Source organism: Lynx canadensis, chromosome A1, assembly GCF_007474595.2.
Source record: "Lynx canadensis isolate LIC74 chromosome A1, mLynCan4.pri.v2, whole genome shotgun sequence".
NCBI classification, from domain to species: domain Eukaryota; kingdom Metazoa; phylum Chordata; class Mammalia; order Carnivora; family Felidae; genus Lynx; species Lynx canadensis.
Genome location: NC_044303.2, coordinates 53,471,109 through 53,497,210, shown reverse-complemented (window position 1 = coordinate 53,497,210; position 26,102 = coordinate 53,471,109). Strand labels below are relative to the sequence as shown.

Below are 26,102 nucleotides of genomic sequence, written 5' to 3'. Positions count from 1 at the left end.
TTCTGAACATAAACATGCAATTATTTTACAAATTTATGTGTAAACTTTTTTCAGGATTACATATGGTAAGAGACTGAAAAATGGATGTTGAAACAGAATAGGCAAGAATTAAGCCACCAAAGAGTTTTAACTGAAATATTCTTACTGATATTCACCGTAGTTTGTATTCACACAACTTTTATTACCTGAAATGCTTAAGCTATAAACCATATTAAAGAAAATCTATTTCTGACAACCAATAAGTATTGGTGAGGATGTGGAAAAAAAGGAACCATCACACACTGCTGGTAGGAATGCAAACTGGTGCAGCCACTGTAGAAAACTCTATGGAAGTCCCTCAGAAAGTTAGAACTGAAGTATCCTATGATCCGGTAATCACACTACTGAGTATGTACCCAAAAAATATAAAAACACTAATTCAAAAGGATATATGCTACCCTATGTTTATTTCAGCATTATTTACAATAGCCAAATTATGAAAACAGCCCAAGTGTCTACCGATAGATGAATGAAGAAGATGTGATGTGTATACACACACACACACACACACACACACACACACACAGGGTAATATTATTCAGCCATTAAAAAAAAATGAAATCTCGGGGCACCTGGGTGGCTCAGTCAGTTGAATGTTCGACTTCGCCTCAGGTCATGATCTCACAGTTTATGGGTTTGAGCCCTGCATTGGGCTCTGTGACAACAGCTCAGAGCCTGAAGCCTGCTTTGGATTCTGTGTCTTCTTCACTCTCTGCCCCTCCCCTGCTTGCACTCTCTCTGTTTCTCAAAACTGAATAAACGTAAAAAAAAAAACTAAAAAAAAAAAAAAAAAGAAATATTGCCATTTGCAACAACAAGGATGAAGCTAGAGAGTATAATGCTAGGTGAAATAAGTCAGAGAAAGACAAATATCATATGATTACGCTCATGTGGAATTTAGGAAACAAAGGCAAGCAAACGAAAAAAAAAAAAGAGAGAAACAAACCAAGAAACAGACTCTTAACTATAGAGAACAAGCTGACGGTTACCAGACAGGAGGCGGTGGGGGAGGGGAATGGGTGAAATAAGTGATGGGTATTAAAGAAGATACTTATGATGAATACTGAAAATGTACAGAACTGCTGAATCACTATATTGTACACTTGAAACTATTATAACACTATGTATGTTAACTGTACTGAAATTAAAATGAAAAATTTTTAAAAATTAAAAAAAATCTATTTCTGAACCATAGATATAGAAAATAGAACAGAATCTAGACAATAGCTACTATTAGATAGTGGAAGCATGAAAAATATACCAAGTTGCAATTTGAAGAACAGCCACTAGATGGTAGTGATTACAAATAAATCTATGCTCATCAAAGCAAATAAACTCAAACACTGGCCTACAGTCTACCACAAAAAAATATATTAGGAAATGAAGTCTGAAAATAATATATATTTTTACTCTTATAATATTGGTGCAGTACTTATAGAATGGGATGCACAAAAAAATAAGGTGTAGAGGCATTAGTAAAAATGCAGTAAAAGTAGGTGATTTACACTAAATATATTAAGTATATTTATATTAAATTATATACCACCACAGGCCAAATAAGGTCAACCACGTGTCTAGGTTACCAAACACAACACTGTTTAATCAAGAAAAATGTTTTCAAATCTAAAAAAAAATAAAGGTTAAAAAGATAGCAGGGTTAAGTGAAATCGAGAAATAGAGAAATAATCACTAAGCTCTGAGTCAAATAACTAGATGGTATTAAATCACATTTTTATTCCTAAGAAACAGGTCTTTATACTAAAAATAGCCCAATTAATTTAAATTCTCTTTTCCAATTAAGATTTTTAAAAGCTATAACCATTAGAGGAATTAATATTTATGCTCTTAGCAAAATATGTGGAAGACTTGATAATAAAGGCTTACTAGTTAAACTAAAACTAAGAAAAAAGCCAGTTTACTAGACTGACAGCACAAGACAGTAGTTATCTGTAGCCAAAGTGTTCCTTTCTACTATACCCAACATTGTATCTAATTACAAACTTTAACTAAAACCACAAGATTTAAATATTGCATATACATTAGCTGGCTGCGAAGCAGAACATAAGGTACTAAATTTGAAGAGAAAACGTAACCATCTTCCCACTAACCTACCATTTCTGAGTGGTTATCTACTTCTATTCTTCAGCAGGTGAAATGAAAGCAAGCAAGCAAGAAACCATTTCAAAATGGAGGATTAGTGATTTCCCAGACTCAAAAGTAACTCAAGAAGAATTTTCTATTTTTAAATTTGAATGTGATACTTTAAATAAGTAAAATATTCCTCAGTTTTATTATCAAAATAAACATTATACTTAAAATGAATGAAATATGCATTCTGTGAAAGCTTGGTCATTTAACCAGGTTGAGGGCAGAAATTCACCATATCCTAGTCTAAGAAATTTACTTACATGAATATTGGGTTTCTAAAACTTAATTTTAGCAATTAAACAATTCAAGTGTCATAATATTATGTACTGAGTATACTATATGCCAATCCCTGTATTAGGAATTTAAATAATAAGACTATAACACAGTCTTCCCTCAAAGCATAAAGCATACTTTATAAGTTTAGATATTAAACTAAGAATTCTGCAACATGTTAAAAAAAAATCTTACTTAGGTTTCTGGTCTTCTAATCACTTACCATTCCCCCAAAGAAGACATACTTGATTTCTTTTGTGTCTCAAATCACATTATTCCAGTTGCCCAAAATATTTCCTTTTCCAACCCTTCTTTCGTGCCTTATAAAGACGCTCAAATGGAAGTCCTTTGCCCCAAAAGCAGAAGTTAATAGTTTCATTCTGCCTGGTCCTACATCACTGCATGGAGATGCAACATTTTTCATGCAAAAACATATTTAGCTTAAATATGCTTATATAACTCTATACAGTCAGTATCTAGCATAATGATTGCAATACACAGTTGTGTTTAATAAATTCTAGGATTTTTATGGTCTCACATGATCACATATCAGAAACAATTTATATTTTACACTAATTAGACACACTTTAACAATATTTGCCTTTCTTCACTATCTATGTTACTTTAAATACACATGTAGCCAGTATACCCAAAGAAACAATGTGGAAATGAAAAATCACTTACTGAAAAACGCCAGCATAAAAATTCCATCATTACCCACTCGGAGCTGGTCTGCATCACTAAAGTCATCTCTTGGTTGACACTCTTCCTCCTGAATCTGTAAAACATGTAACATTAGACTAGCACACTAAAAACTAATTACAACTTTATTATCTTAAATATAAAGATAAAAAATTAAATAAAATCAAATGTCCTCAATTTGTTGTATAGACAAAATGATACAGAGAATACAATATCTGGCACAAAGTAATCAAAAACATTAGCAAGAATTCATTTTTCATGGGCACCCTTAAAAAGGGTTAAACAAAAAAGATAAAAACTAAATACTGGATTAATGAAAATGATATCAAGAAAGATGTGACTGACACTGTGCATTTGCATCCAATGGGAAAGAGGAATTTTCATGATCATTGGTGGAGTCTAAATTATATGACCTCTATGGCTGGCAACTTGGCAATATTTATCAAAAATAAAAATGTAACCTACAACTATATGGTCAATTAATCTTCAACAAAACAGGAAAGAATATCCAGTGGCAAAAAGACAGTCTCTTTAACAAATGCTGTTGGGAAAACTGGACAACAACATGCAGAAGAATGAAACTGGACCACTTTCCTATACCATACACAACAATAATTCAAAATGGATGAAAGACCTAAATATGAGACCCAAAATCATTAAAATCCTAGAGGAAAATCCAGGCAGTAACCTCTTTGACATTAGCCGTAGCAACTTCTTACTAGATACATCTCTCCGGAGGCAAGGGAAACAAAAGAGAAAATAAACTATCAGGACTTGATCAAAATAAAAAGCTTCTGGGGCACCTGGGTGGCTCAGTCGGTTAAGCATCTGATGTCGGCTCAGGTCATGATCTCACAGTTCATGAGTTCGAGCCCCAGGTAAGGCTCTGTGCTGACAGCTCAGAGCCTGGAGCCTGTTTCGAATTCTTTGTCTCCCTCTCTCTGCCCCTCCCCCACTCATATTCTGTCTCTCTCTCTCAAAAATAAACATTAAAAAAATTTTTTTTAAGTAAGTAAATAGGGGCGGCTAGGTGGCTCAGTCAGTTTAGCATCCCACTTTGGCTCGGGTCATGATCTCGTGGCTCATAAGTTCAAGCCCCACATCCAGCTCTGTGCTGACAGCTTGGAGCCTGAAGCCTGCTTCGGATTCTGTGTCTCCCTCTCTCTCCCCCTCTCCCCTGCTTGCGCTCTGTCTCTCTCTCTCTCAAAAATAAATAAGTAAATAAATAAATAAACAAACAAACAGCTTCTGCACAGTGAAGGAAACAAAACTAAAAGGCAAACTATGGAATGGAGAAGATATTTGCAAATGACGTATCTAAAAAAGGATTAGTATCCAAAATGTATGAAGAACTTATAAAACTCAACACCCAAAAAATGAATAATCCAATTAAAAGGTGGGCAGAAGGCATGAATAGATTTTTTTCCAAAGAAGACATCTAGATGGCCAACAGACACAAGAAAATACTCACCATACTTCATCATCAGGGAAATGCAAATGAAAACTACAATGAGATACCACCTCACACCTGTCAGAATGGCTAAAATCAAAAACACAAGAAACAACAGGTGTTGGTGAGGATGTGGAGAAAACAGAACCCTCCTGCAGTGTTGGTGGAATGTAAACTGGTGCAGCTACTCCGGAAAACAGAATGGAGGAAGGTTCCTCAAAAAGTTAAAACAGAAATAACTCTATGACCCAGCAACTGCCCTGCTAGGTATTTACCCAAAGAATACAAATATACTACTTCAAAGGGAGACACGCACCTCAGTGTAGCATTATCTACAATAGCCATATTATGAAAACAGCCCAAGTGTCTGTTGATTGATGAATGGATAAAGAAGACATGGTACATACATACAATGAAATATTACTTGGCCATAAAAAAGAATGAAACCTTGCCATTTGCAATGATGTGGATGTGATGTGGAGCTAAAGACAGTATTTTGCTAAGCGAAGTCAGTCAGTCAAAAACAAATACCACATGATTTCACATATGTGAAATTTAAGAAACAAAACAAAGGATCATAGGGAGAAAGAGAGAAACCAAGAAACAGACTTAACTATAGAGAACTGATGGTTACCAGAGGGGCAGGGGATGGGTCAAAAAGGCGATAGGGATCAAGGACTGCACTTGTTGTGATGAGCACTGGGTGTCATATGTAAGTGTTGAATCACTAAACTGTACACCTGAAACTAATATCACACTGTATGTTAACTGGAACTGAAATAAAAACTCTTAAAAAAGAAAAAAAAAATTTACCCACACACCCTTTGACCCAGCATTCCAGTTCTTGAAATACTCTGTACAAATTTACTTCTTATATTCCCACTTACAAGAAATCATGTATTAAAGATAATTCGTTGCAGCAATGTTAATAAGAGCAAAAGATCAGATACAATCTAAACGCCCACCAACAGTGGACTCTTGTCAGGAGACAATTCTTGATGAGTCCTTCATGTTTCTGATTGTCTTCCAGGTGGAGGCAATGGCTGACCTTCTTCTGTACTATCTTTTCAAGGATGTTTATATTGCAGACGGCTTTGGAAGAGAGAGCGTGTCACTCCCTAGGGCAGAGATGTGGGCATGTTTAGTGACCATTAAAAATACATTGGGTTCACTAAACTCAAGGTTCCACACTGTGTGTGGAAACATTACTTGGTCCTCTTTGTGTTTCTTAGTGGGAACTGAGGCTCAGGAGACTGGTCAAGAAAATGCTAATATATTCATGGCAGTCTCACTACATACACTGCCAAAAGAAAAAGACTTTCAGAACCATGTTGCTCATTATTTGGGCCAAAAGATCCCTCAAGTACTCTGCAATCATATATCGTAGAAAATTCAGTGATTGGCAATGACTAAATACACAATAAGATTTTGTATAATTTCAAGTTAATTCAAGAAATAAGCATTAAAACCCAGTGTAAGCCCCTCCAAACCAGTCAGTATGATAGCAAGAATATAAATATTTCATATTTTTTCTAAATATCAGTCCAGATATTTTTATCACACATCATTTGTAAAAAGAAAACATATATGCAAAGATATCTTTTACGACATTAACAATGTAAAACATACACACATCAACACACGTTTCAAAATAATCTGATAACTTTACCAGAGAGGAATGACCACTAAATTACAGTAGCATAATTGATTCCATGGAATTTCACTCAACCATTAAAATAACAGAGAAACATTTATATAAAATGCTTAAAAAATAAAAGAAACTCTGTGATAATTTCAACAACATTAAACACAGCTTTATAAATCCCAAAACTGGTAAAAGACACCAATATATTTTAAAATGAAAAGCTGTAAGAGAACAAGTGTGGTATTTTCTTCTTCCTAATTTCTTTCTCTTCATTGCTAATTTTTAAAAAGTATTCAACTTAATAAACTGTAATTTATTAAATACCAAGTATGTGCCAGATAATAGCGAGGTGCTAGAAATGTAACCACAAGGTCCTTGTCCTGGAGTTGCTCACAATTTATAAAGTGTTAGTTTTTGTGTCAAAAGACAAGTTACTGACAAACTTTAAAATAAAGTACAAAAAAACAAACACTGCTCACTATTAGGTTGTAAGATAAGACTACCTGGTGAATAACCCATGTTCTAAAAGCTTTTCCTCACAGAGAGCAAGACAAGGCTTGCTTCTTTCTTTGGAGAGTTCTACCCTACTGTGTGCAAGTTAGGGCAATAGAGGTCCCAAACTTGCTTAACATCCTTTTTAAGGACCTCTGCCATTTCCAAGGTCTCTAGAGAGACACTCCCTGAGAAAAAGAGTCCTTCTGGTTCACGGAGAGCGCATGCATGTATACAATGCATGGACAACCACATATGTGCCAGGCAACCTAGAGTTGATTTTGATAGAAACTCCACACTCTATACAGATCTATGCTCCTTCTCTATGATTCTCTCCTCCAAGCATCAAAAAACCCTTATTGACTGAGCTGTATTTATGCCAAGGTCTTAACAAAGACTTGCTTTCCCCCTCAGAGGGAAAAGGCATAAATAATAAATTTGAGGCTTGCTGTTTTTACTTATGTGCCCAAAGCTATTTATGTTGACATTTAACTCTGTGTGTTGGAGTACAAGAGTGGGAGCAGGCATGGAAAGTGCTGTACTGATAAAAGAAACCCATCCAGGAGAAAACACTCACCTATCAAATACACTACTTGCTGGGCTCTGGCCTGATGGCAGGAGAACGCTGTGCACAAAAACTCCTTTCTCTCCCTTTATCCCTCACCTCATTCTAGCTTTCTGTGTAAACATAAGTTTGGGTGTCTTTTCCTGAAAAAAAATGGGATGAATCTAGGACTCTGAAATGGTACTCATCTCTAACGTCTAAAGCAAGAAAAAAGGGCAACAAACTCTAGCCCGGCTTGCAGCCATGCTGAAATGAAATAACTTCCATCTTTTACTGGACTGTAAAATAGCACACATGCATCTTGTTGACTGTCCACTACTGAGATAGTCACTCCTTTACCAGAACAAGAAGTAGCATCCATATGTATCACTGGCTCTCCTACTGAGACAGTAAGGGGAGAAGGGGCAGGTGGAATCCTTGACCATCGTTCTAAACTTCTAGTGTGGGATGTGTTAAAACGCCAAAAAATATTAAAAAGTTAGTTGACAAACATAATTTGGAGGCCTTGTAATGTTATTTCTCTGTGTTTTTTAACCTACAATGAGTTCATTCAGAGTCACTAGACTGGCTATACTAATATACACAATTGAGTAGGGGAAAAAAAGATGCTTTATGATTGTAGTTAAGGACCACAAAATCCAAATTATATAAAGAAGGAAGTAAGGATATCAACAGTGAAGAGGTCAATGGGATACAGTAACTAGAGTGAGGGGGGTAAAAGTCAGCACGTGAGGGAAGACAAATCAAGACTTAGGAAACATATTGGTAAAGATAAGGACTAGGATGTCCACAAACTAAGATGGAGTGTAGGAGGAAGACTGATATAGAAATAAACAGAAACAGAAATGGTGGAGAAGGTGGATTTAACTAGGAGAGTGCCGATTTCACCATAGCATGACAACACACATAAGTAGTAGTAGAGAAAATACTAAAAAACAATCTACATGCACAAACACTCTTAGAGAACCATTTCTGACATTACTGAATGTACTCAAAATTACTAGACGATATTCTCAAAAGGAAGCAATCAGATCGCCTTACTCTCTGAGCTGTTTCTGCTGCTGCAGCCGCCATGGCAGCAGCCTTGGCCTTCTCGGCTTCATCGTATGTAGGAAGGGAGGTAGCGACACTGTAGGGAGGTGGCACGGGATAAAATTCACTGTAAACTTCTGAATCTGAAGAAAGGGATTAAAAAAGGACAACCATTAAAACAAACTATTTAATAAAATTTTTACAGTCAAAAACATAATTTAATAATTTACAACAGGCTACTAAAGACTATTACTGCTATTTGTAGTCTTATTTTATAAAGCTAGGTAGTATGTAAGTTACTAATTCAATCCTATGTGTTAGTTTAGTCCCGTATCTATTATAAAGGGAAAAGACTCATAAATATCATCTAAAGGCTGTTACAAAAAACAAAAATATCAAGAATGAAATCTGAAAATCTGTACAAGACAAGGGAGGTGAGAAAGTCATCACATATGAACATCCATTCTACCTACTGCTATGCTCAAAGAATTTAATTTACTTGCTCATAATCTCATAGCCTAAAAGTAGAAGTATCAGGAATAATAACACTTGTATAGTACTCATTATTTAATATGCCACTTCTATAGACATTAATCCTAGCAACTCTCAAGTTCAGAAAACTTAAGGAATTTGCCCAGTATTACACAACCAACAAGTGGCAGAGTCCAGGGATTTCCTAATTACCAATATTTGCTCTCATAACATGTGAGGTTCATTTTTTTTTTACATGTCAGTTTTAGCAACTGTCCAAATCTCTTCAGCAAACTCAACATTTCTCTTTCCTAAAAAAGACTGGTGATTTTTAGTTCTTTTTTACTCCTCTCCCCCTCTTCTCATTTTTTTCCATATCTACCTAGTTTTTCAGAGTTTCTTTTTATGAAGAATTTTTCCCTCCCCAATTTTTAGATGATTTTTAAAATATGATCTTCAGAAATATAACACAATAGCAAGGGGAGAGTGCTAATTTTACTTTTTTTTTAAGTTTATTTATCTATTTGGAGAGTGACAGAGACAGAGCAAGTTGGGAAGGGAGCAGAGAGAGAGAGAAGGAGAATCCCAAGCAGACTCCACACTGCCAGCACAGAACCTGATGCGGGGCTCGAACTCACGAACCTGTGAGATCATGACCTGAGCTGAAACCAAGAGTTGGACGCTTAAGCAAATGAGCCACCCAGGAGCCCCAAAGAGTGCTAATTTAGAAAAAAAACCTGCATCACTTATCACCAACTTCAGCAGTACAGGTAAAGCGATACATACAGGTTGATATACTGATTAGACTCATGCTAGCATCACTGCCAAGAAAATCAGACTCTCAAAGTTGTCCACACCCCAATGTCTGACATCACTTTCGTGATTTCCTCGATTATAAATACAGCATTTGCACATTTTCTGTATCGGTTTATAATTTTCTCTATCAGAATTTCTTGCATTTCCACATGAAAACACATTTCACTCTAGCAATTCTTTTCCTTTTGTATTTTAATGTATACTGGTTTTAAAAGAAGTTTTTTAAATGCTATCAATAAGAGCTAAGGATATGAAGCTAGGCAATTTTTAATCCAATGACAGGTAATGCTAGTAGCAGCAGAACACTGAGTACCAACCAAAATGGTACAAGGCTCATAAATCCTTAGAAATGACTTCTTATTCAGATGTAAAAACACCACACACAGTCAGGAAAATAGATTTCTTTAGTTCTGAAGCCTCGAATAGAAGCAAAATTTAAGTGAAAGCAACGGTTATAAATTTTAAGGCAGTAACATTAAAATTATAAATTTAAAAACTGGAACAATGACATACATTACCCAAAAGGATGAGATCTTTTACATTAACAACAGATATGTAATTTTTGAAAAGTTTTAACTCCCGTGAAAGGCAAAATGAAACTAACAAATGCAATGCAAACTGGGAAAAAGCACTGCTATAGTTTTAACTTTCACTGGTTAATTTTACTTATTTTTTATCTACCCTTTAAGGCAGCAGTTTTCAACCAGAAAATTTAAAGTCTGGGGAGCTCCAATCCTAGCTGCTCGTCTTAAGCTGTGTGACCTCAAGCAAATCACTTAAGCACTTTATGAAGCTCTACTTTCTCATCCATAAAACCGACTCAGCAAGGCTGTTACTTGCTGTTATATGACAGGATTTAAGAGTAGTCAAGAGGACTCTGTAAACTGTAAAGCATTATACAAATGTCAACTATTATTATTGATGGCGCTCAGATCTATAAAACCAGTCATAAAGTGACCTACTGAAGAACATAATCTCCACAGAAAACTGGTACTGTCCATGCTTAAAATTTAACAGTAAAAGGCTGAAGAAAAACACTATTGATGTTTTTCATTAAAGAGAAGCAAACTTCTAGAATTACTCAGTTCTTGTGTTCAATTACAGTCATGAATGGCCTTTTAGTACAAGTGTAAAAATAAGAGACCAGTAGTCACACAGATTATAAGAATAACTGAATACCTAGGTAGCAAGGACAACCTGTCTTACAATGGAAATTTATCCAATCTCTAAAAATGACATGATCTGTGTGGCACCTGGGTGGCTTAGCTGGTTAAGCATCTAACTCTTAATTTTGGCTCAGGTCATGATCTCATGGTTGTGAGATCAAGTCCCATGTCAGGCTCCACACTAAGTGTGAAACCTGCTTGGGATTCTTTCTCCCTCTCTCTCTCTCTCTCTCTCTCTCTCTCTCTGCCCCTTCCCCACTAACACTGTTTCTCTCTCAAAATACATAAAAATTAAAAAAAAAAAAAATGACATGCTCCATTATCAAAACTATTCTAGAGCATAGAAGAATGAGAAGCTTCTCAATTCATGCTATGTTGCTTCCATACATAATATTAATACTAAAACCACAAAGCCAGTACAAGGGTTAAAGATCCCACTAATAAAATTGCAAAACTTTTGGGAAAAAAAACATTAACAAATATAAATCCAGAATGGGTTAGAATATGGTAACAATTTAGTCTATGAATGCAGAAATGAATTGGCTTAAAAAGAAATCTAGTAATAACATATTTCATTATGTCAAAAACTAAAGGAGAAAAAAACATAATTCTGTGATAAAGACCCAAAAAGATGCCTTCAAGGTTTCTGGCCTAGTGGAGCCATTTACCAAAGTGAAGACAACTGACAAGGAAAAGGTTCAGTGATGGAGGAAGAAGCTATTGACAGTTTTAAAGGTACTGAAACCTCCTTTATTCTTTCAAACTCTTTCCATCAAGAGGTGGAGACTAATTGTCTTGAATAAAGACTAACCCCAGATATTCACTTCTAACAAATCAAATGTGGCAGACGTGACACTGTGTGACTGGAGTGGTAATGCCACAACAGGTGACACAGATTCTATTTGGCTTGTTCTTGGAACTCAGCCTCCATTCAGTGAGGAAGCCCAGGCCACATGAGGTCATGTACAGGTGTTCTGGCCAACAGTCTCAGCGGAGGCCCCAGCGGAAGCTTGCATCAGCTGCCAAATATGTAAATAAGGAAGTCTCAAGATGACTCCAGCTCCAGGTCACCAAAAGATAATAATAACATGAGATCCTGGGAGACAATCGCATAACTGAGTCTAGCCCACCCCAAAAACCATGAGAACTGATAACACTAAATGACTGCTACTTTACTCTGTTTGTTTTATGGTAGCTTGTTATACAGCCAGGCAATGGTGGCCACAAGAAAAAAACCTGTAATTTCAATCTTAGCATTGTCCATCATTCAAACACAGGCAAAGCATCAGGAAAATAACTGCTTTTCTTTCTTCAAGACTACCATCAAATAGGGGCGCCTGGGTGGCGCAGTCGGTTAAGCGTCCGACTTCAGCCAGGTCACGATCTCGCGGTCTGAGTTCGAGCCCCGCGTCGGGCTCTGGGCTGATGGCTCAGAGCCTGGAGCCTGTTTCCGATTCTGTGTCTCCCTCTCTCTCTGCCCCTCCCCCGTTCATGCTCTGTCTCTCTCTGTCCCAAAAATAAATAAAAGTTGAAAAAAAAAATTTAAAAAAAAAAAAAAAAAAAAAAAAAAAAAAACTACCATCAAATAGATTTATTTTTCTTTTACCTAGACTAGAATAGCAAATTCACTGCACTATATTCTGGAAACTCGTAGAATAATGAAAAAAAAATTAGCCCAAAATAAATTTTAGCTAGCACCAATCCAGCTGTTAAATCCTATGGCCAAAGACAAATAAAACTGATATAAATCAATATAAAAACTGTCCATCAAACTGGGCACTAAACAAGCACATTGATCAAATAAACATTATATACAAATAAAAGGAGTAAGCATTTACTAAATTAGTGAGAATACCTTCGTAAGAAAATCATTTTCAGCAATTGCATAAAATTGTAAATGGAAAAAGTAAATGGTATGATCTTTTTACACACCCATATGGTCTAGATAAAATTTGTAGAAGCAGAAATGGTAACAAGATAAGGTTGGCAGAAGTTTGAGAAGTACTGATATTGATTACAGAATAAGAGATAAGAAAGATGAATACTCTAGTGAAGGGTCTTCTAATATTAAAATGTTTCTTATAATAGATTTAAAAAGTGTTTCCTAAAGAATACATAAAATACGTAGAGGTTATTTACAATCATATACAAAAGCACATTTAAAAATTTAAATATTTATTTTTGAGAGAGTGCAAGCAGGGGAGGGGCAGAGAAAGAAGAGGATAAAGGATCCAAGCAAGCTCTGCACTGACAGCAGGGAGCTCCACGCGGGGCTCGAACTCACAAACTGTGAGATCATGACCTGAGCCAAAGTTGGACGCTCAACCAACTGAGCTACCCAGACGCCCCTAAACTTTTTTCAATTATATAATGATTAACTCCAGGAAACAACAAATGTTTGCAAGGATGTGCAGAAAAATAAACTCTCATGCACTGCTATGGGAATGCAAACTGGTGCAGCCACTGTGAAAAACAGTATGGAAGTTTAAAAAGTCAAAAATAGGGGGTGCCCAGGTGGCTCAGTCGGTTAAGAGTCTGACCTCAGCTCAGGTCATGATCTCACCATTCATGGGTTTGAGCCCTACGTCGGGCTCTGTGCTGACAGCTTAGAGCCTGGAGCCTGCTTCCGATTCTGTGTCTCCCGTCTCTCTCTGTCCCTTCCCAACTCTCACGCGTGCTCTCTCACTTTCTCTCTAAAAACTAAATAAACATCCGGCGCCTGGGTGGCGCAGTCGGTTAAGCGTCCGACTTCAGCCAGGTCACGATCTCGCGGTCCGTGAGTTCGAGCCCCGCGTCAGGCTCTGGGCTGATGGCTCAGAGCCTGGAGCCTGTTTCCGATTCTGTGTCTCCCTCTCTCTCTGCCCCTCCCCCGTTCATGCTCTGTCTCTCTCTGTCCCAAAAATAAATAAACGTTAGAAAAAAAAAAAAAATTAAAAAAAAAAAAAAACTAAATAAACATTAAAAAAAATTTTTTTTAAGTCAAAAATAGAACTACCCTATGATCAAGTAATCGCACACTACTGGGTATTTACCCAAAGAACATGAAAACATTAATTTGAAAGGATATATGCGCCCCTGTATTTATTGTAGCACTATTTACAATAGCCAAATAGCCAAATTATGGAAGAAGCCCTAGTGTCCACTGGTAGATGAAAGGATACAAAAGATATGGTGTGTATGTATATAGTGGAGTATTATTCAGCTTTTTTAAAAAAGAATGAAATCTTGCCATTTGCAACAACATGGATGGAGCTAGAGAGTATAATGCTAAGTGAAATAAGTCAGGGAAACACAAATACCATATGACTTTACTCATATGTGGAATTTAAGAAACAAAACAAATGAGCAAAGGAAAGAAAACAGAGACAAACCAAAAATGAGACTATGAGACTATTAACCATAGACAACAAACAAATGGTTATTGGAAGGACATGAGTAAAGGGATGAGTGAAATAGGTGAAGGGGATTAAGAGTACACTTATCATGATGAGCACTGAAATGTACAGAAGTGCTAAATTATTGTACACCTGAAACTAATATAACACTGTATGTTAACTGTACTGGAATAAAAGTAAAGAATAAAAAATAAATTATATAATGATTAGCTTAGCATTCCTGGGAAAATACAAATTGTGGCCGGAGAAACTGAGGAGGGTATCTCTTTAGAATGACCTGAAAAGATAAGATGAACAGTAAGAAGCAGGAACCACTGTCATATGTCCAGGAATTACTACCATATGTGTGTGATAACATTATGTACACCCTTCACCTCCGTTCACACATACCACATTCCTGCTCACACTAAGCATCAATAATACCTTGTTTTACAACTATGTAAGTAAATATACACAAACACAAATATATAAAAATATGTCGTGTATATACAATGTATTTATTTCTTCCAAAAGCAATATGCTACTCTGTTGGAAATAGTAATAAGCATAAGCAAGTTTATACTTATAATTTTTTTTTAAAACAACAAGAATATGAGGCAAGTAATATATGAGTAAACATTTCACAAACTATCCTTGGGAAAACATTTTTTTAAAAAATCATAAAACCAGGAAGCCTCTTAATAGACTCGATAATTACACAAAACCATACTGGTTAAAAAAAAAAAAAAGGAGATATTAAAAATATTACTTGTCGTTTCAAATTAGAAACAATACCTGAAGTTGTAGGTACTTCCACAGTAATACTGCTATAAGGTGGAGGAGAAGAGTCAGTTTCAAGTACTGATGCAGAAGGAGCAGTCTGCGGTGTTGAGTTTGAAGTCGATGGTTGCTCTACAGCAGATGACTCTGAATTATCCTCTTCATTGTGAAGCTAAGAGAACAAGGAAAAAGAAAACAATAACGTAATTCTCATTATTATTTTTTAAAAATTTAAGCTGATTTTCAAAGACTGTTTTAGGCAAAGGATCACTTTTTAGCTAAAAACAAAGAAAAATAGCATTTAAAAAGATGAAGAAAATTTGTAAGAGACCTAAGCAGTCATTAAAAAATTGTATTTTTGGTAGTTTCTTTACAATAAAATTGAGGTTCAAATTAAGCACTTGTAAAGAAAAAAATCATGACTAAAATACATTCAAATCCATTCAATCCTACAGTTAATTATCATTTACCATGTATTAATCGCTACAAAGAAAACAACTAATAACTAATACAACCACAATACCATTTCTATTACACTAGCATCTAGGATAACTGAAATGTAACCTGAATTAATAAAATGAAATAATAATATATAAACATTTCAAAAATGCAGAATACTCTAAGGAGGTCTTCTCAAGTACCAGAAGAATTACTTATCAAGCAAGATGAATCAATGTGTATATAAAATCTTGGAAGACGCTCTTCAACACAACAAACGGACTGAAAGCTCAGAATTGCAAAATAATACGTTGGATCTGTATTTAACTCATTTAATCCTCACCACATATCTATGAAATAGTATTATCCCCATTTGACAGATTAAAATGGGGGAAGGGAACAACCCTGAAAGGGCTAGAGTAACTTGCTAGACATCACAACAGCCAGGACGGGTAAGGCCAGGACTCAAACCTGAGCAGCAGGGCTGCAGACTTCTTACTTCATTTACAAGTAACCTTTTAAAAAGTCTTTTAAAAACTTTAAATTTGTTAGGAGGTGATGATAACGACATACAGTCAAACTAATTCGAGGTCAACCAAAAGCATCAGTATCTAAAAAGTGACTCATCAAAAAGGTACTATAATTGATCCCTATATTTGCAAAAGAGTTCTTATTAACTATTTAAAAGAATTTTAATATAATTTATTGTCAAGTTAGCTTACAGTATATACAGTGTGCTCTTGGTTTTGGGGGTAGAATCTCAAAATTCTTCGCCTACATACAACAGGCAGTGCTCATCCCAGCAAGTGCCCTCCTCAATGCCGATCACCCATTTTCCCCTCCCCCCAATGCCCCCCCATCAACCCTCAGTTTGTTCTCTGTATTTAAGAGTCTCTTATGGTTTGCCTCCCTCCCTCTATTTGTAACTATTATTTCCCCTTCTCTTATGAAATATTTTAAGATACTTTTAAATCTATTAGAACCTTGTTTTGAAAAGAAACTACAGGTCTTCAATATTATTCAATTTTCACATCTTAATTTATTCTTGTAAAGAAATTCAATGTTAAAAATCCCCCAAATAAATTTTGTCACAGAGCAAAACTGTATAAACACAAATCTGAGTGTTGTGATGTGGTGAAATGAACATGCACTTGGAGTTTAAAAAGAGCATGCAAATTCTTGCTCTACCTTTTAGGAGCTTTGAGAAACCTCTTCTCTGTGCCTCAGTGTCTCCAAGTTTAAGTTCTAAATGCAGCCAAAATCCTCATAGGATTGTAAAATAATATTTGGAAGGCACCTAACATTAACATCTAACACACAGAAGGCATTTAATAAATACTAGTTTCCTCCTTCTTCCCCTTTAATATACTTTATTCTGTGACCTGAAATAATTGGGTGCTATCAGTCCAATAGTCACTCATATGCCTCTAAAAAAATTAAAAATATACATACGCAAAGTAAAATTTACTTCACTGCTGTTTGCATGTGTCTTGGTAAGTGATCTCACTAACACAATACTTTTGTCGAGTTCATAAATTTTAACAGAACTGCCATAAACATACCTAAAATCACTTCTCAAGTTACTAAGACAGTTTTTTTCTCCATAACACCAAGGTTTATGTGACAGAATTCACTCACAGAAACTGAACTGTAAGGTCAAATAATCAAAAAGTGAATTTTGCATGAGCTTTGTATTTACCTGCCGTTTTCCAAGCAGGCACTACACGACCACCCTCCTGACTAGCAACACTGCCTCAGAGTCACAAAGCATCTTCCATGTTTCCTAGTACAAGTTACGCAGGGAACACCTAACTTAGTCATCTTTGATCATATTTTGAAAAGCAAAAATGTTAGACGAGCAAATTAAGGCAAATAAAAGTGAAGTACAGATATATACTAACATTCACAACTAAACAATTAACAGCGACGGTGTCAAATAAGGAAACCACTGCTCCATCGCTACCATTAACAGTGCAAATGTGGGTGAACTATACTAAAGAAAACGCCCTATGACAAAACAGCTCTCCTCTGGTTCCTAAGAAACACTCCTTACCATATCAAATACATAAATGTGTTCCCCAGAATGACCAACTCATTTTTAAAACCTATCAAAATGTACTCAAATAACTGCAATAAAAAGAGTTAACTACAGATATTTTTATATATATCTCAGAAGTAGAGCTCGGAACTTGTAAAACATACCCTAAATTATTTCAAATGCCCTACAGTTCCAGTTTTATTTTTTAAAAAAATTATACAGTGAACATTTGCCATGTATCAATAGTAAAACCCAATAACTCAGTCAATAATGTCTATCCACTGTAGCAGAGAACTTCCAAAATGCAATTTTTTTATTTGATCTCTTTGGTGCCTCTGTAAATTAACCTACTTTGAGTGCCTTTTAACTAAGTCCATTCAAGGGCTCAAACCAAATCACATGTTTATCAAAGCAGACAGTGTCATTTGTGGAAATTTTTCCTTAATCATGCTGTGCAATGGTTCTATTTTACATTCTGTAAGGATTACCATAAACAGCAAAAAAAGGGGCAGGGATAAATAGAGTAGGACCTACATAAATACAATAATGAACAACGCACCTCCAAAGTTATCTTCCTAGCTTATCCTATTTATAAGTCTCCTGAAAAAAACATGGGCACAGGAAGGGGCACCTGGGTGGCTCAGTCAGTTAAGCCTCTGATCCTTGATTTCAGCTCAGGTCATGATATGGTTTGTGATACTGAGCTTCCATATAGGAGTCTTTATCTCCCTCTCTCTCTACCTGCCCCTGGCTCGCTCATGTGCTCTCTCTCAAACTAAATAAATATTTTTTTAAAAATAGCACATGAAAACTAAAACATGTCTTTTATATAGTGACCAGGGTGATGAAAAGTTGCACAGGGAGCCACAGTTTTTTAGCCTAAAGGATACTAGGATAACAAGAGGGCTATCTTCAACATACCTGTAGCTAATCCTTACTGATGTATGCTGAGTATTTTTAATGATAAGACAACCTTAACCATTATGATTAACTCTACCTTGCCATCCAGCCTTCTCATGTGTAAACTACTATTTATTTTCCTTTAAGCTCTCCTATGCTATGGCACTTCACTCTATCTTAAGGTGATAAAAGATTAACGTAATAACTGTGAGCTTTGCTTCTGAGAAGCCAGAAACCTAATGAATGTTTTCTAAACATACCAAGATGAGAATGTATGGATGTACTATGAAGTGTTCAGTGAGCAGTGTTTGAAAGAGAAAAAAAAAATTGTAAGTTATTGGGGGGGGGGGGGGGAGTACGTGAAGAACTAATGTATATTTTGTATACTACCATATTCTTACATTTAATTTTAGCACAAAACAAAACTGGGAAGAAGAGTTCGTAGACGCAAGGAGATAAATTTTACCTCAATAAAAAACCTTTAAAATTTTTTAATTAGATCTTTTAAATTATTAGAATGCTAGCTTTTCTGAAGGGCAGCACTTTCAGGCAGATTTTGGATGATTCTCTGGCAAGGCTGCAGACCATATAGCTGTTTTTCCCAGAAGAGTCCTACTTTTTATATCTACTATTGCAGGGCTCCATTCAACTTAGCATTTTCTCCACCCCTTTCATTCTTAAGAAAACTGAATGGTCAATTCAATAGTCAACCTACATATAATGGGATTCTTGCCCTTTATATAATATTAATAGATGGCAAAGGCTGCTATAAGATAACATGACTCTAGCAAAAACCTATGGTAGTCTCTATCATTCTATGTTGCCTTAACACCTCAATTAAAGGAGAAAACAGATTAGAGTTGCAATAAAATCAACTGGTAGAGTCCAGCTACTCATTTTAATCACCCAAGAAGAAAATGAGCTACCTTATCTATGCCTCTAGGGATAAGGTGATAATAGCAGGAGCTACGAAATCCCTGCAGACAGCACAAGCGATCTAAACCAATAGCGTGGAACACAGGTTCCCACAAAGCACCGCTGCCTGGTATATGAAGTTAGATTTTCTACCAATAAAACTAAATTATAGCAGTCTTCCTTATATATATAAATATGCTATTAAGCAAAGTAACAGAACTGTCTTAATGTTAGGGTGTTTTTTCTTCGCTAAAACTTTCCTGTCTCTGGACATTTATCCACTAATGAGAGCTAGCTTATGATAAAGCAAAAATATAAACAATTAGGAAAGAATGTATAAGCAATGAATGAATATTAATAAAAAACTGTCAGTTGGCAAATCATGCTTAATTTTCAGCTTCTTCTCTTGAAAGTACAGAATTTTAGTTGTTTTATATTTCATAATATAAACATATTTCTGCTAGTAAAACCTTTCTTCTTAGCATGAAAGAATATCATTATTTCATAGTGCTCCACAAACGGTACCATGAGTTCTAGATGCTCCATCACCTGAGCAAGGCTGCAAAACAACTATTTAAAACCAAGTGTCGGGGCACCTGGATGGCTAAACTGGATAAGTGTCTGACTCTTGATTTCAGCTCAGGTCATGATCTCATGCTTCATGACTTTAAGTTCAAGCCCTACATTGGACTCTGCACTGACAGTGCTAAACCTGCTTAAGATTTTCTCTCTCTCTCTCTCTGACTCTCCCCTGCTCACACTCTTTCTTACAGAAAAATAAATACATAAACTTAACAACAAAAAAAAGTGTCATCAGATATTTTATCAAGGCACATCTTAGTTTTCTCTTAAACAAATAAGGGTTTTGGTTTCATTTCAAAACTGCTATTGTCTGCTTCCAACACGTCAACTGAAAAAAAGAACTGAGATCTCAGACATTAAAATAGAGTGAAACTATGAAAATAAATGTCACCACACATGAAAGAAGCCCCTAATTCAGCAATCAGAATTTCAACATTCAAGAGCTTTTAAAATCAAAACCATTTAGGCACAAGAATGAAAAACAAGATCTAGTCAATTCTAATTGCAACCATTTCCTTCCAGCAAACTACCACTTGCAAGTCTGTACTGTGCTTCATGATGCCCTGTGGGGGCTTAGGGACCCTGACAACCTCTAATTAGATTTGGGAATGTTTCCACCTTCCCGATCAGATCATAACCTTCAGAAATTTAGAAAGTATGCTTTATTCATCCTGGTATACCCTAAAACAGGTAGCTGAGTGTAGAGCTTGAGTAGGCTTCACATAAAATACAGTTGTCTAAGCCTCCCAGAGTTTTTTTACCAAAATGGGGGAGGGAGTTTAGTCAAGTAATAGATGTACTTAACATTTCAAGATCAAGAATCATACTTCATATATTTCTATGATTTCCTCGGTGCTCTACATATAGTAGACACCTGAAATATTTAGTCATTCAACTTTTGTGGGCAGTTATTATTAGTTAATAAGAAAATGTTTGTTATTAAGCCTACTAAAATTAAACCATATTTTCAGAAAAAAATCTCTGAATTACATTAAACAAGAAAATAAATTCCAACCCCACATCACCCAAGTCTTCAGAAAAACTACACTAGAGTCAGCCTTTCTTACCACAGCTAGACAAGACAACCAACAACAAAGAAAGTCACAAAAATCACATGCAGCTATCCTCTCCCATAAGCAAATCAATGAGCTGGCAAGGGTAAGGGTCACTGGATTAGAGACAAACTACCTGAGAGTGTACGTACAGATAGAAGCATCAGGGACTCAGAGCACAAAGAAGTAACGAAAGTTCATACACAGGATTTTTACTCATCAAAAAATAGTTTACTATGAAAGAATATAAGTACAAAACCAAAAACAGGTCATAAAAGGGGTGATATTTTGATAAAAGTTAGTAGAAATGAAAACTCTAAGAAAACAAATTTTACTGGACATAAGAAACAAAACAGCATCACACAGAAGGAATATAAATTATTAATGAAAAAAAGAAAATATTCCTAATAATTAAAAGAGCACAAACTGTTAGGAAGGATAGTGTTGGGACTCAAACTAGTAAGAGTATAAATTTGCTGAACTACCTTGAAGAGCAATTTGGCAATTCCTATGAAAGCTGAAGGTGTGTAGGATACAATCATTCTACTTCCAGATGTCAACACTAGAAAACTCACTAGGACATAAAAATACATGTACAAGATTGCTCTCAGCAGTACTATCTGTAATAGTAAGATACTGAAAACAACAGTCTGCCAGCAGGAAATGAATATTATTTCATGATTTTATAACACAATTCAACACTTTAAATTGATGAATTCGATCAATATGAATCATCATAGATAAATCTTTAAAACATTCCAGGTGAAAAAGCAAGCTGCAAAAGTATAAAACAGCAAAAAACTGTAATAAGTGCATTTTCACATAAATCTAAAACCTATCTATTTTATATAGTAAAAACATCCATAGAAATCATATACATCAACTTCAAGATAGCGTACAAGGAAGAAGGGGGAGGCATGAATGCAAGGCTTTAAGCATACCTTTCCTTAAAAAAAGGAAAAAAAAAGTTCAAAACTTGAAACAAATATGACAAAATGCTATTATCTCCATTTGCCATTATCTCCACAGTGGATATAAAACTATCTTGTATATTATTTTCTGTACTTTTATGTTTGAAATGTTTCATAATTTTAATATTTACATTTAAAACAAAAAGTTGAGCTGGCCAAGTTGTCTTCCATGTATATTTATAGCACCCACGACTCCTTAAAAAAAATTAATCCACAATGAAAAACAGGCAATCAGAAAATGAGTCAAATACAAAGCAAAGAGAAAAGTATTAGGAAAAGATATGGTGGTTAGCACTGAATCCTCTTAAATACAGAACTAATGCTAAACATGGAGCTAAAGTCTAAGCTGCTGGCAGAAATCAGGGGTGCCTGGGTGGCTCAGTCAGTTAAGTGTCCAACTCTTGACCTTGGCTCAGGTTATGACTGCCCAGTTTGTGGGATGGAGTCCCACATTGGGCTCTGCACTGACAGTGCTAAGCCTGCTTGGGATTCTCTCTCTCCTCTCTGCTCCTCCCCTGCTCACGCTCTTTCTCTCTCTCATTCTCAAGATAAACAAATAAACTTAAAAAAAAAAAAAAAAAAAACAAAAACAAAAATCTGGAGCGCCTAGGTGGCTCAGTTTGTTAATAGTTACGTATCCAACTCTTGATTTCAGCTCACATGATCTCATGGTTTGTGAATACTTGGGCTCTGCACTGACAGCCTGCTTGGGATTCCCTCTCCCTCTCTCTCTCTGCCCCTCCCCTGCTTGCACATGCTCCCCACCCCTCTCTCATTCTCAAAATAAATCAATAAACATTAAAAAAAAAAAAACTTTAACAAAAAAACCCAAAAAGCAAACATTACATAACCCGAAAAAGTAAAAATATACGTAACATAGAAATGAGGGACTGAGGAAAAAAAGAGATGAGAGAAAGTATCATTTATCTCATCTATCACAGCTGGGATTTAATCTCCAATACCTAAAATTAAAACATGCAGTTTTTTTAAATTATCCTAATTCCCTACTGGTTTTGTATTCTTTCTTAATTTTGGTGAAATCTTACATAACCGAACAGCTCTGTGTTAAACCTTTATCTAGAATTCAGCTGTTCATTTAGATTTTTTCCCCTGGTGTTGAATTCAAACAAAATCATATTTCATGTTTTCATTTTTTAAAATAGCATAAATGGCATTATCCTATTTTTATAACATTATTCCTTTCTATAAGCACAAATGAAATTATGCACACCAAATGCTAACATAAGTTATTTCTGGTTGCTAAGGTATGGATGCCTATATTGCTTCTTTCTTTGTACTCTTACTGCCTACATTTTTAAAAATAAGTATATATAACTTTTTAGAAAAATTAAAAAGGTCATTACAAAAACACACTTTAGTCTAGTAATTCTTACTTTAAGACTACACCCAAACAAACTAATCAGAAACTTAAAACAAGACTTCTTTATAAAGCTGTTCATCACAGTTTTACAGTAATGGAAAACTGGAAACAATCTATTCATCCAAATTAATATAGGAATATCAAAAGAATGGAACCATTTAAGATGGTGTTTCTAACAGGATACTTAATGACATAAGGAAATGATCATGATATAGTATTAAAAAACTGACAAAATTGTGGATAAATTATATATTATTCTATGTTTAAATAAGAAAAAGTGTTTCAAACTGACAGGTGACAAAATGGGCAGCATGAGTGCTTGCAAGTTTTACTTTATGTTTCTTTGTTTTTTACTTTTCTATTTTCTCCAAGTTCTCTAGAACTGAGATGAAAGTAAGAAACATTCGTTTTTATTCTTAAGACACAAAGTGATATATTAAAGACATTTCCATCTATGCTTAAAGAAAGAAGTTTCTGTAAGCTAGAAAACAGACACTATAAAATTTCTCCATTACCAAATTTAAAAAAAAAATCACCACATACTCTACATACATCCAATAACCTTTTATAACCATTATCTTTACAAGAAAAGAAAGTCAGGTACATAAACTGATATGATCATCTTTATTTTCCATCAATTAGTTAATAGCACTAATACATAAAGTAATACCAATATGTACCCATTTTCGTGTGATGATTTTCTAATAAAACACACTTTAGAGGCCAAAATTACTCATAAGGGCTTTTTCTTGGTCTCTTATCCATCTATAGCAGAGTTTGCTTTATGGGGTCCCTTTGCCTTTGTTAATCACATTACATATTCATGTACATCATTTACAAAGTCATTCTGTTTGCACAGGAACACTAACTAGTCCTTAGTACTCCAGTTACAAGGATGGCACACTTACATCGTCAGCAACATGCCGCCAATATTCTGTTTTATTCAACAACTCAGCTAATAAACGACTCTGCAAACTTTCCACAAACAACTCTGTGAGAAAATGCTCAGTAAGCACCCAGTAGAGCAATAGTAAGCTACTATGGCAGTGACTGTTGTGCTGGTCAGTTTGCTTCCACTATAGCCCTATGTTTAAGTGTAAACAGTACTTCCTCAATCCAAACTAAACTCTAGAAATCAGATCTTTCACATTATCTAGATTCTGTATGGTAGGAAAGTGCAAACATGATGGGGACATATCAAAGGACATGGGAGATGAAAGAGGAAACCACTGGTCAAATCTGGGATGAGCTGAGCCTCATAATAAATGATAATAGTATCAAATTATAACCAGTAGAATAAAATAAGAATCCATTAATTCATACTAATATAAATGAATAAATAAACTGGAGGCAAGGAAATGTTTCCTTGTACAACTCTAAATAAATGTAGAAGAAATGAAAGAACTAGAAAATTACCATGACGACTACCATAGGTATAACTATTTCAGGCAATAATAACCAGTAAATTCTAAAGCCAGTTAGTGAAAGTATTGTTAGGAAAAAAATGGACATTTGTGGAGTATACTACAAAATAGCAGATGTGAATCTTTCCAAAACATTGTCATGAAAGACTTAAAAAATTAGACAACTGTTCTAGATTAAAAGAGACTAACAGAAGCACAATATTTAATAAAGAGCTACATCCTGATATTATAAAAAATATTTTCTTTTGCTATAAAAGATCTTAGGGAAAGTAGTGAACTTTGCAGATTATATTATATCAATGCTACTGATTTTGATAATTTGCACTATAAGTTTATAAGACAATGCCTTTGATTTTACAAAATATACACGGAGATATTTAGATGTAAAAGTACAGCATGTCTGCTATTTACTTTCAAAAATGCTTGGGGGGGGGCGGGGGGGAAACAGTGTATGTTTGTATATATACATACAATGTAACGGGAATATCACAAAGCAAATATAATAAAAAATCAACATCTGAAGAAACTGTATACACGCTATACAGGATTCTTTGGAATCTTTTTCCACACTTTTTATAAGTTTAAAATTATTTTAAAATAAAAGTTAAAAGACAAAATGCTATACAATAAGAAAATAGAACAATATGTTGTACAAAACCCAACAGATTAATTTAAACTCTATAATCTGGCTTCTAACAATTTCCATTCCAGCATTAGAAATCCTATAAGATCATGAAAAACCTCCACATCTTCAGTCACTGTAGAAAATGGTTTCTCCACATTTAATCAAAATCCAACTTCCCCGGATGGCATTACAACCCTCAAAGGCCTCTCAAACAAATATGTCAATCCTCCCACAGCTCCCCCTTATCTGGGAACAAGAAGAAAAGGGACATTTTCTTGGATATTGCCAGATCTAGATCAAGAGACTCTCTTAAAGTTTACACTATCTGTACAGCTTGTTAGACCCACTTACATCTTATTATTACTATTCACAAGGGTCAAAAATCATTCCCCAGTTAAGCCTTACAAGCCAGCTCTCTACCCCCAACATCCCCTCTGCCTTAAATCCTACTATGTTACAGGATCACTAAACCAACTTAACACCCCAGCTATAAAACAGGAAGTGATGATATTCAGAGTTGAGTTATCCAGAGACTACCTCAGTTCACCACTTTTCCTGACCTGACAGTCATCTATTCCTGCTTCTATAAAAAAGATTTCTACATCTAGTACTTGGTTCACAAACTCCTGGCATTTGCCTTTCTCACTTCCTTACTTCCACTAAGTCTATTCTTTGGGCCCTCCATTCACTGCCACTTGGTTTTACTTTCTATCCTATGCAGCCAGGATTATAAAGTGAAAAATTTACATGACACACTCAATTTTCTAGCTCCTATATCCTCTGCTACATGTACACTACTGAGATCCAATCTGGAATGAGTCTC

The 26,102-nt window shown here is 35.3% G+C and overlaps 1 protein-coding gene across 1 annotated transcript in view; it reads right to left on the bottom strand.

Moving 5' to 3' along the window:
* Positions 1 to 26,102, bottom strand: part of NDFIP2 (Nedd4 family interacting protein 2) — a 63,424-nt gene that overhangs the window by 18,609 nt on the left and 18,713 nt on the right. Inside the window, exons 2-4 of the mRNA XM_030312496.2 lie at positions 14,969 to 15,125; positions 8,356 to 8,489; positions 3,145 to 3,238 (exon numbers count right to left, since the gene is read on the bottom strand). Coding sequence (XP_030168356.1) covers positions 3,145 to 3,238; positions 8,356 to 8,489; positions 14,969 to 15,125 — 385 coding nt within the window. The remainder of the gene's footprint in view (positions 1 to 3,144; positions 3,239 to 8,355; positions 8,490 to 14,968; positions 15,126 to 26,102) is intronic.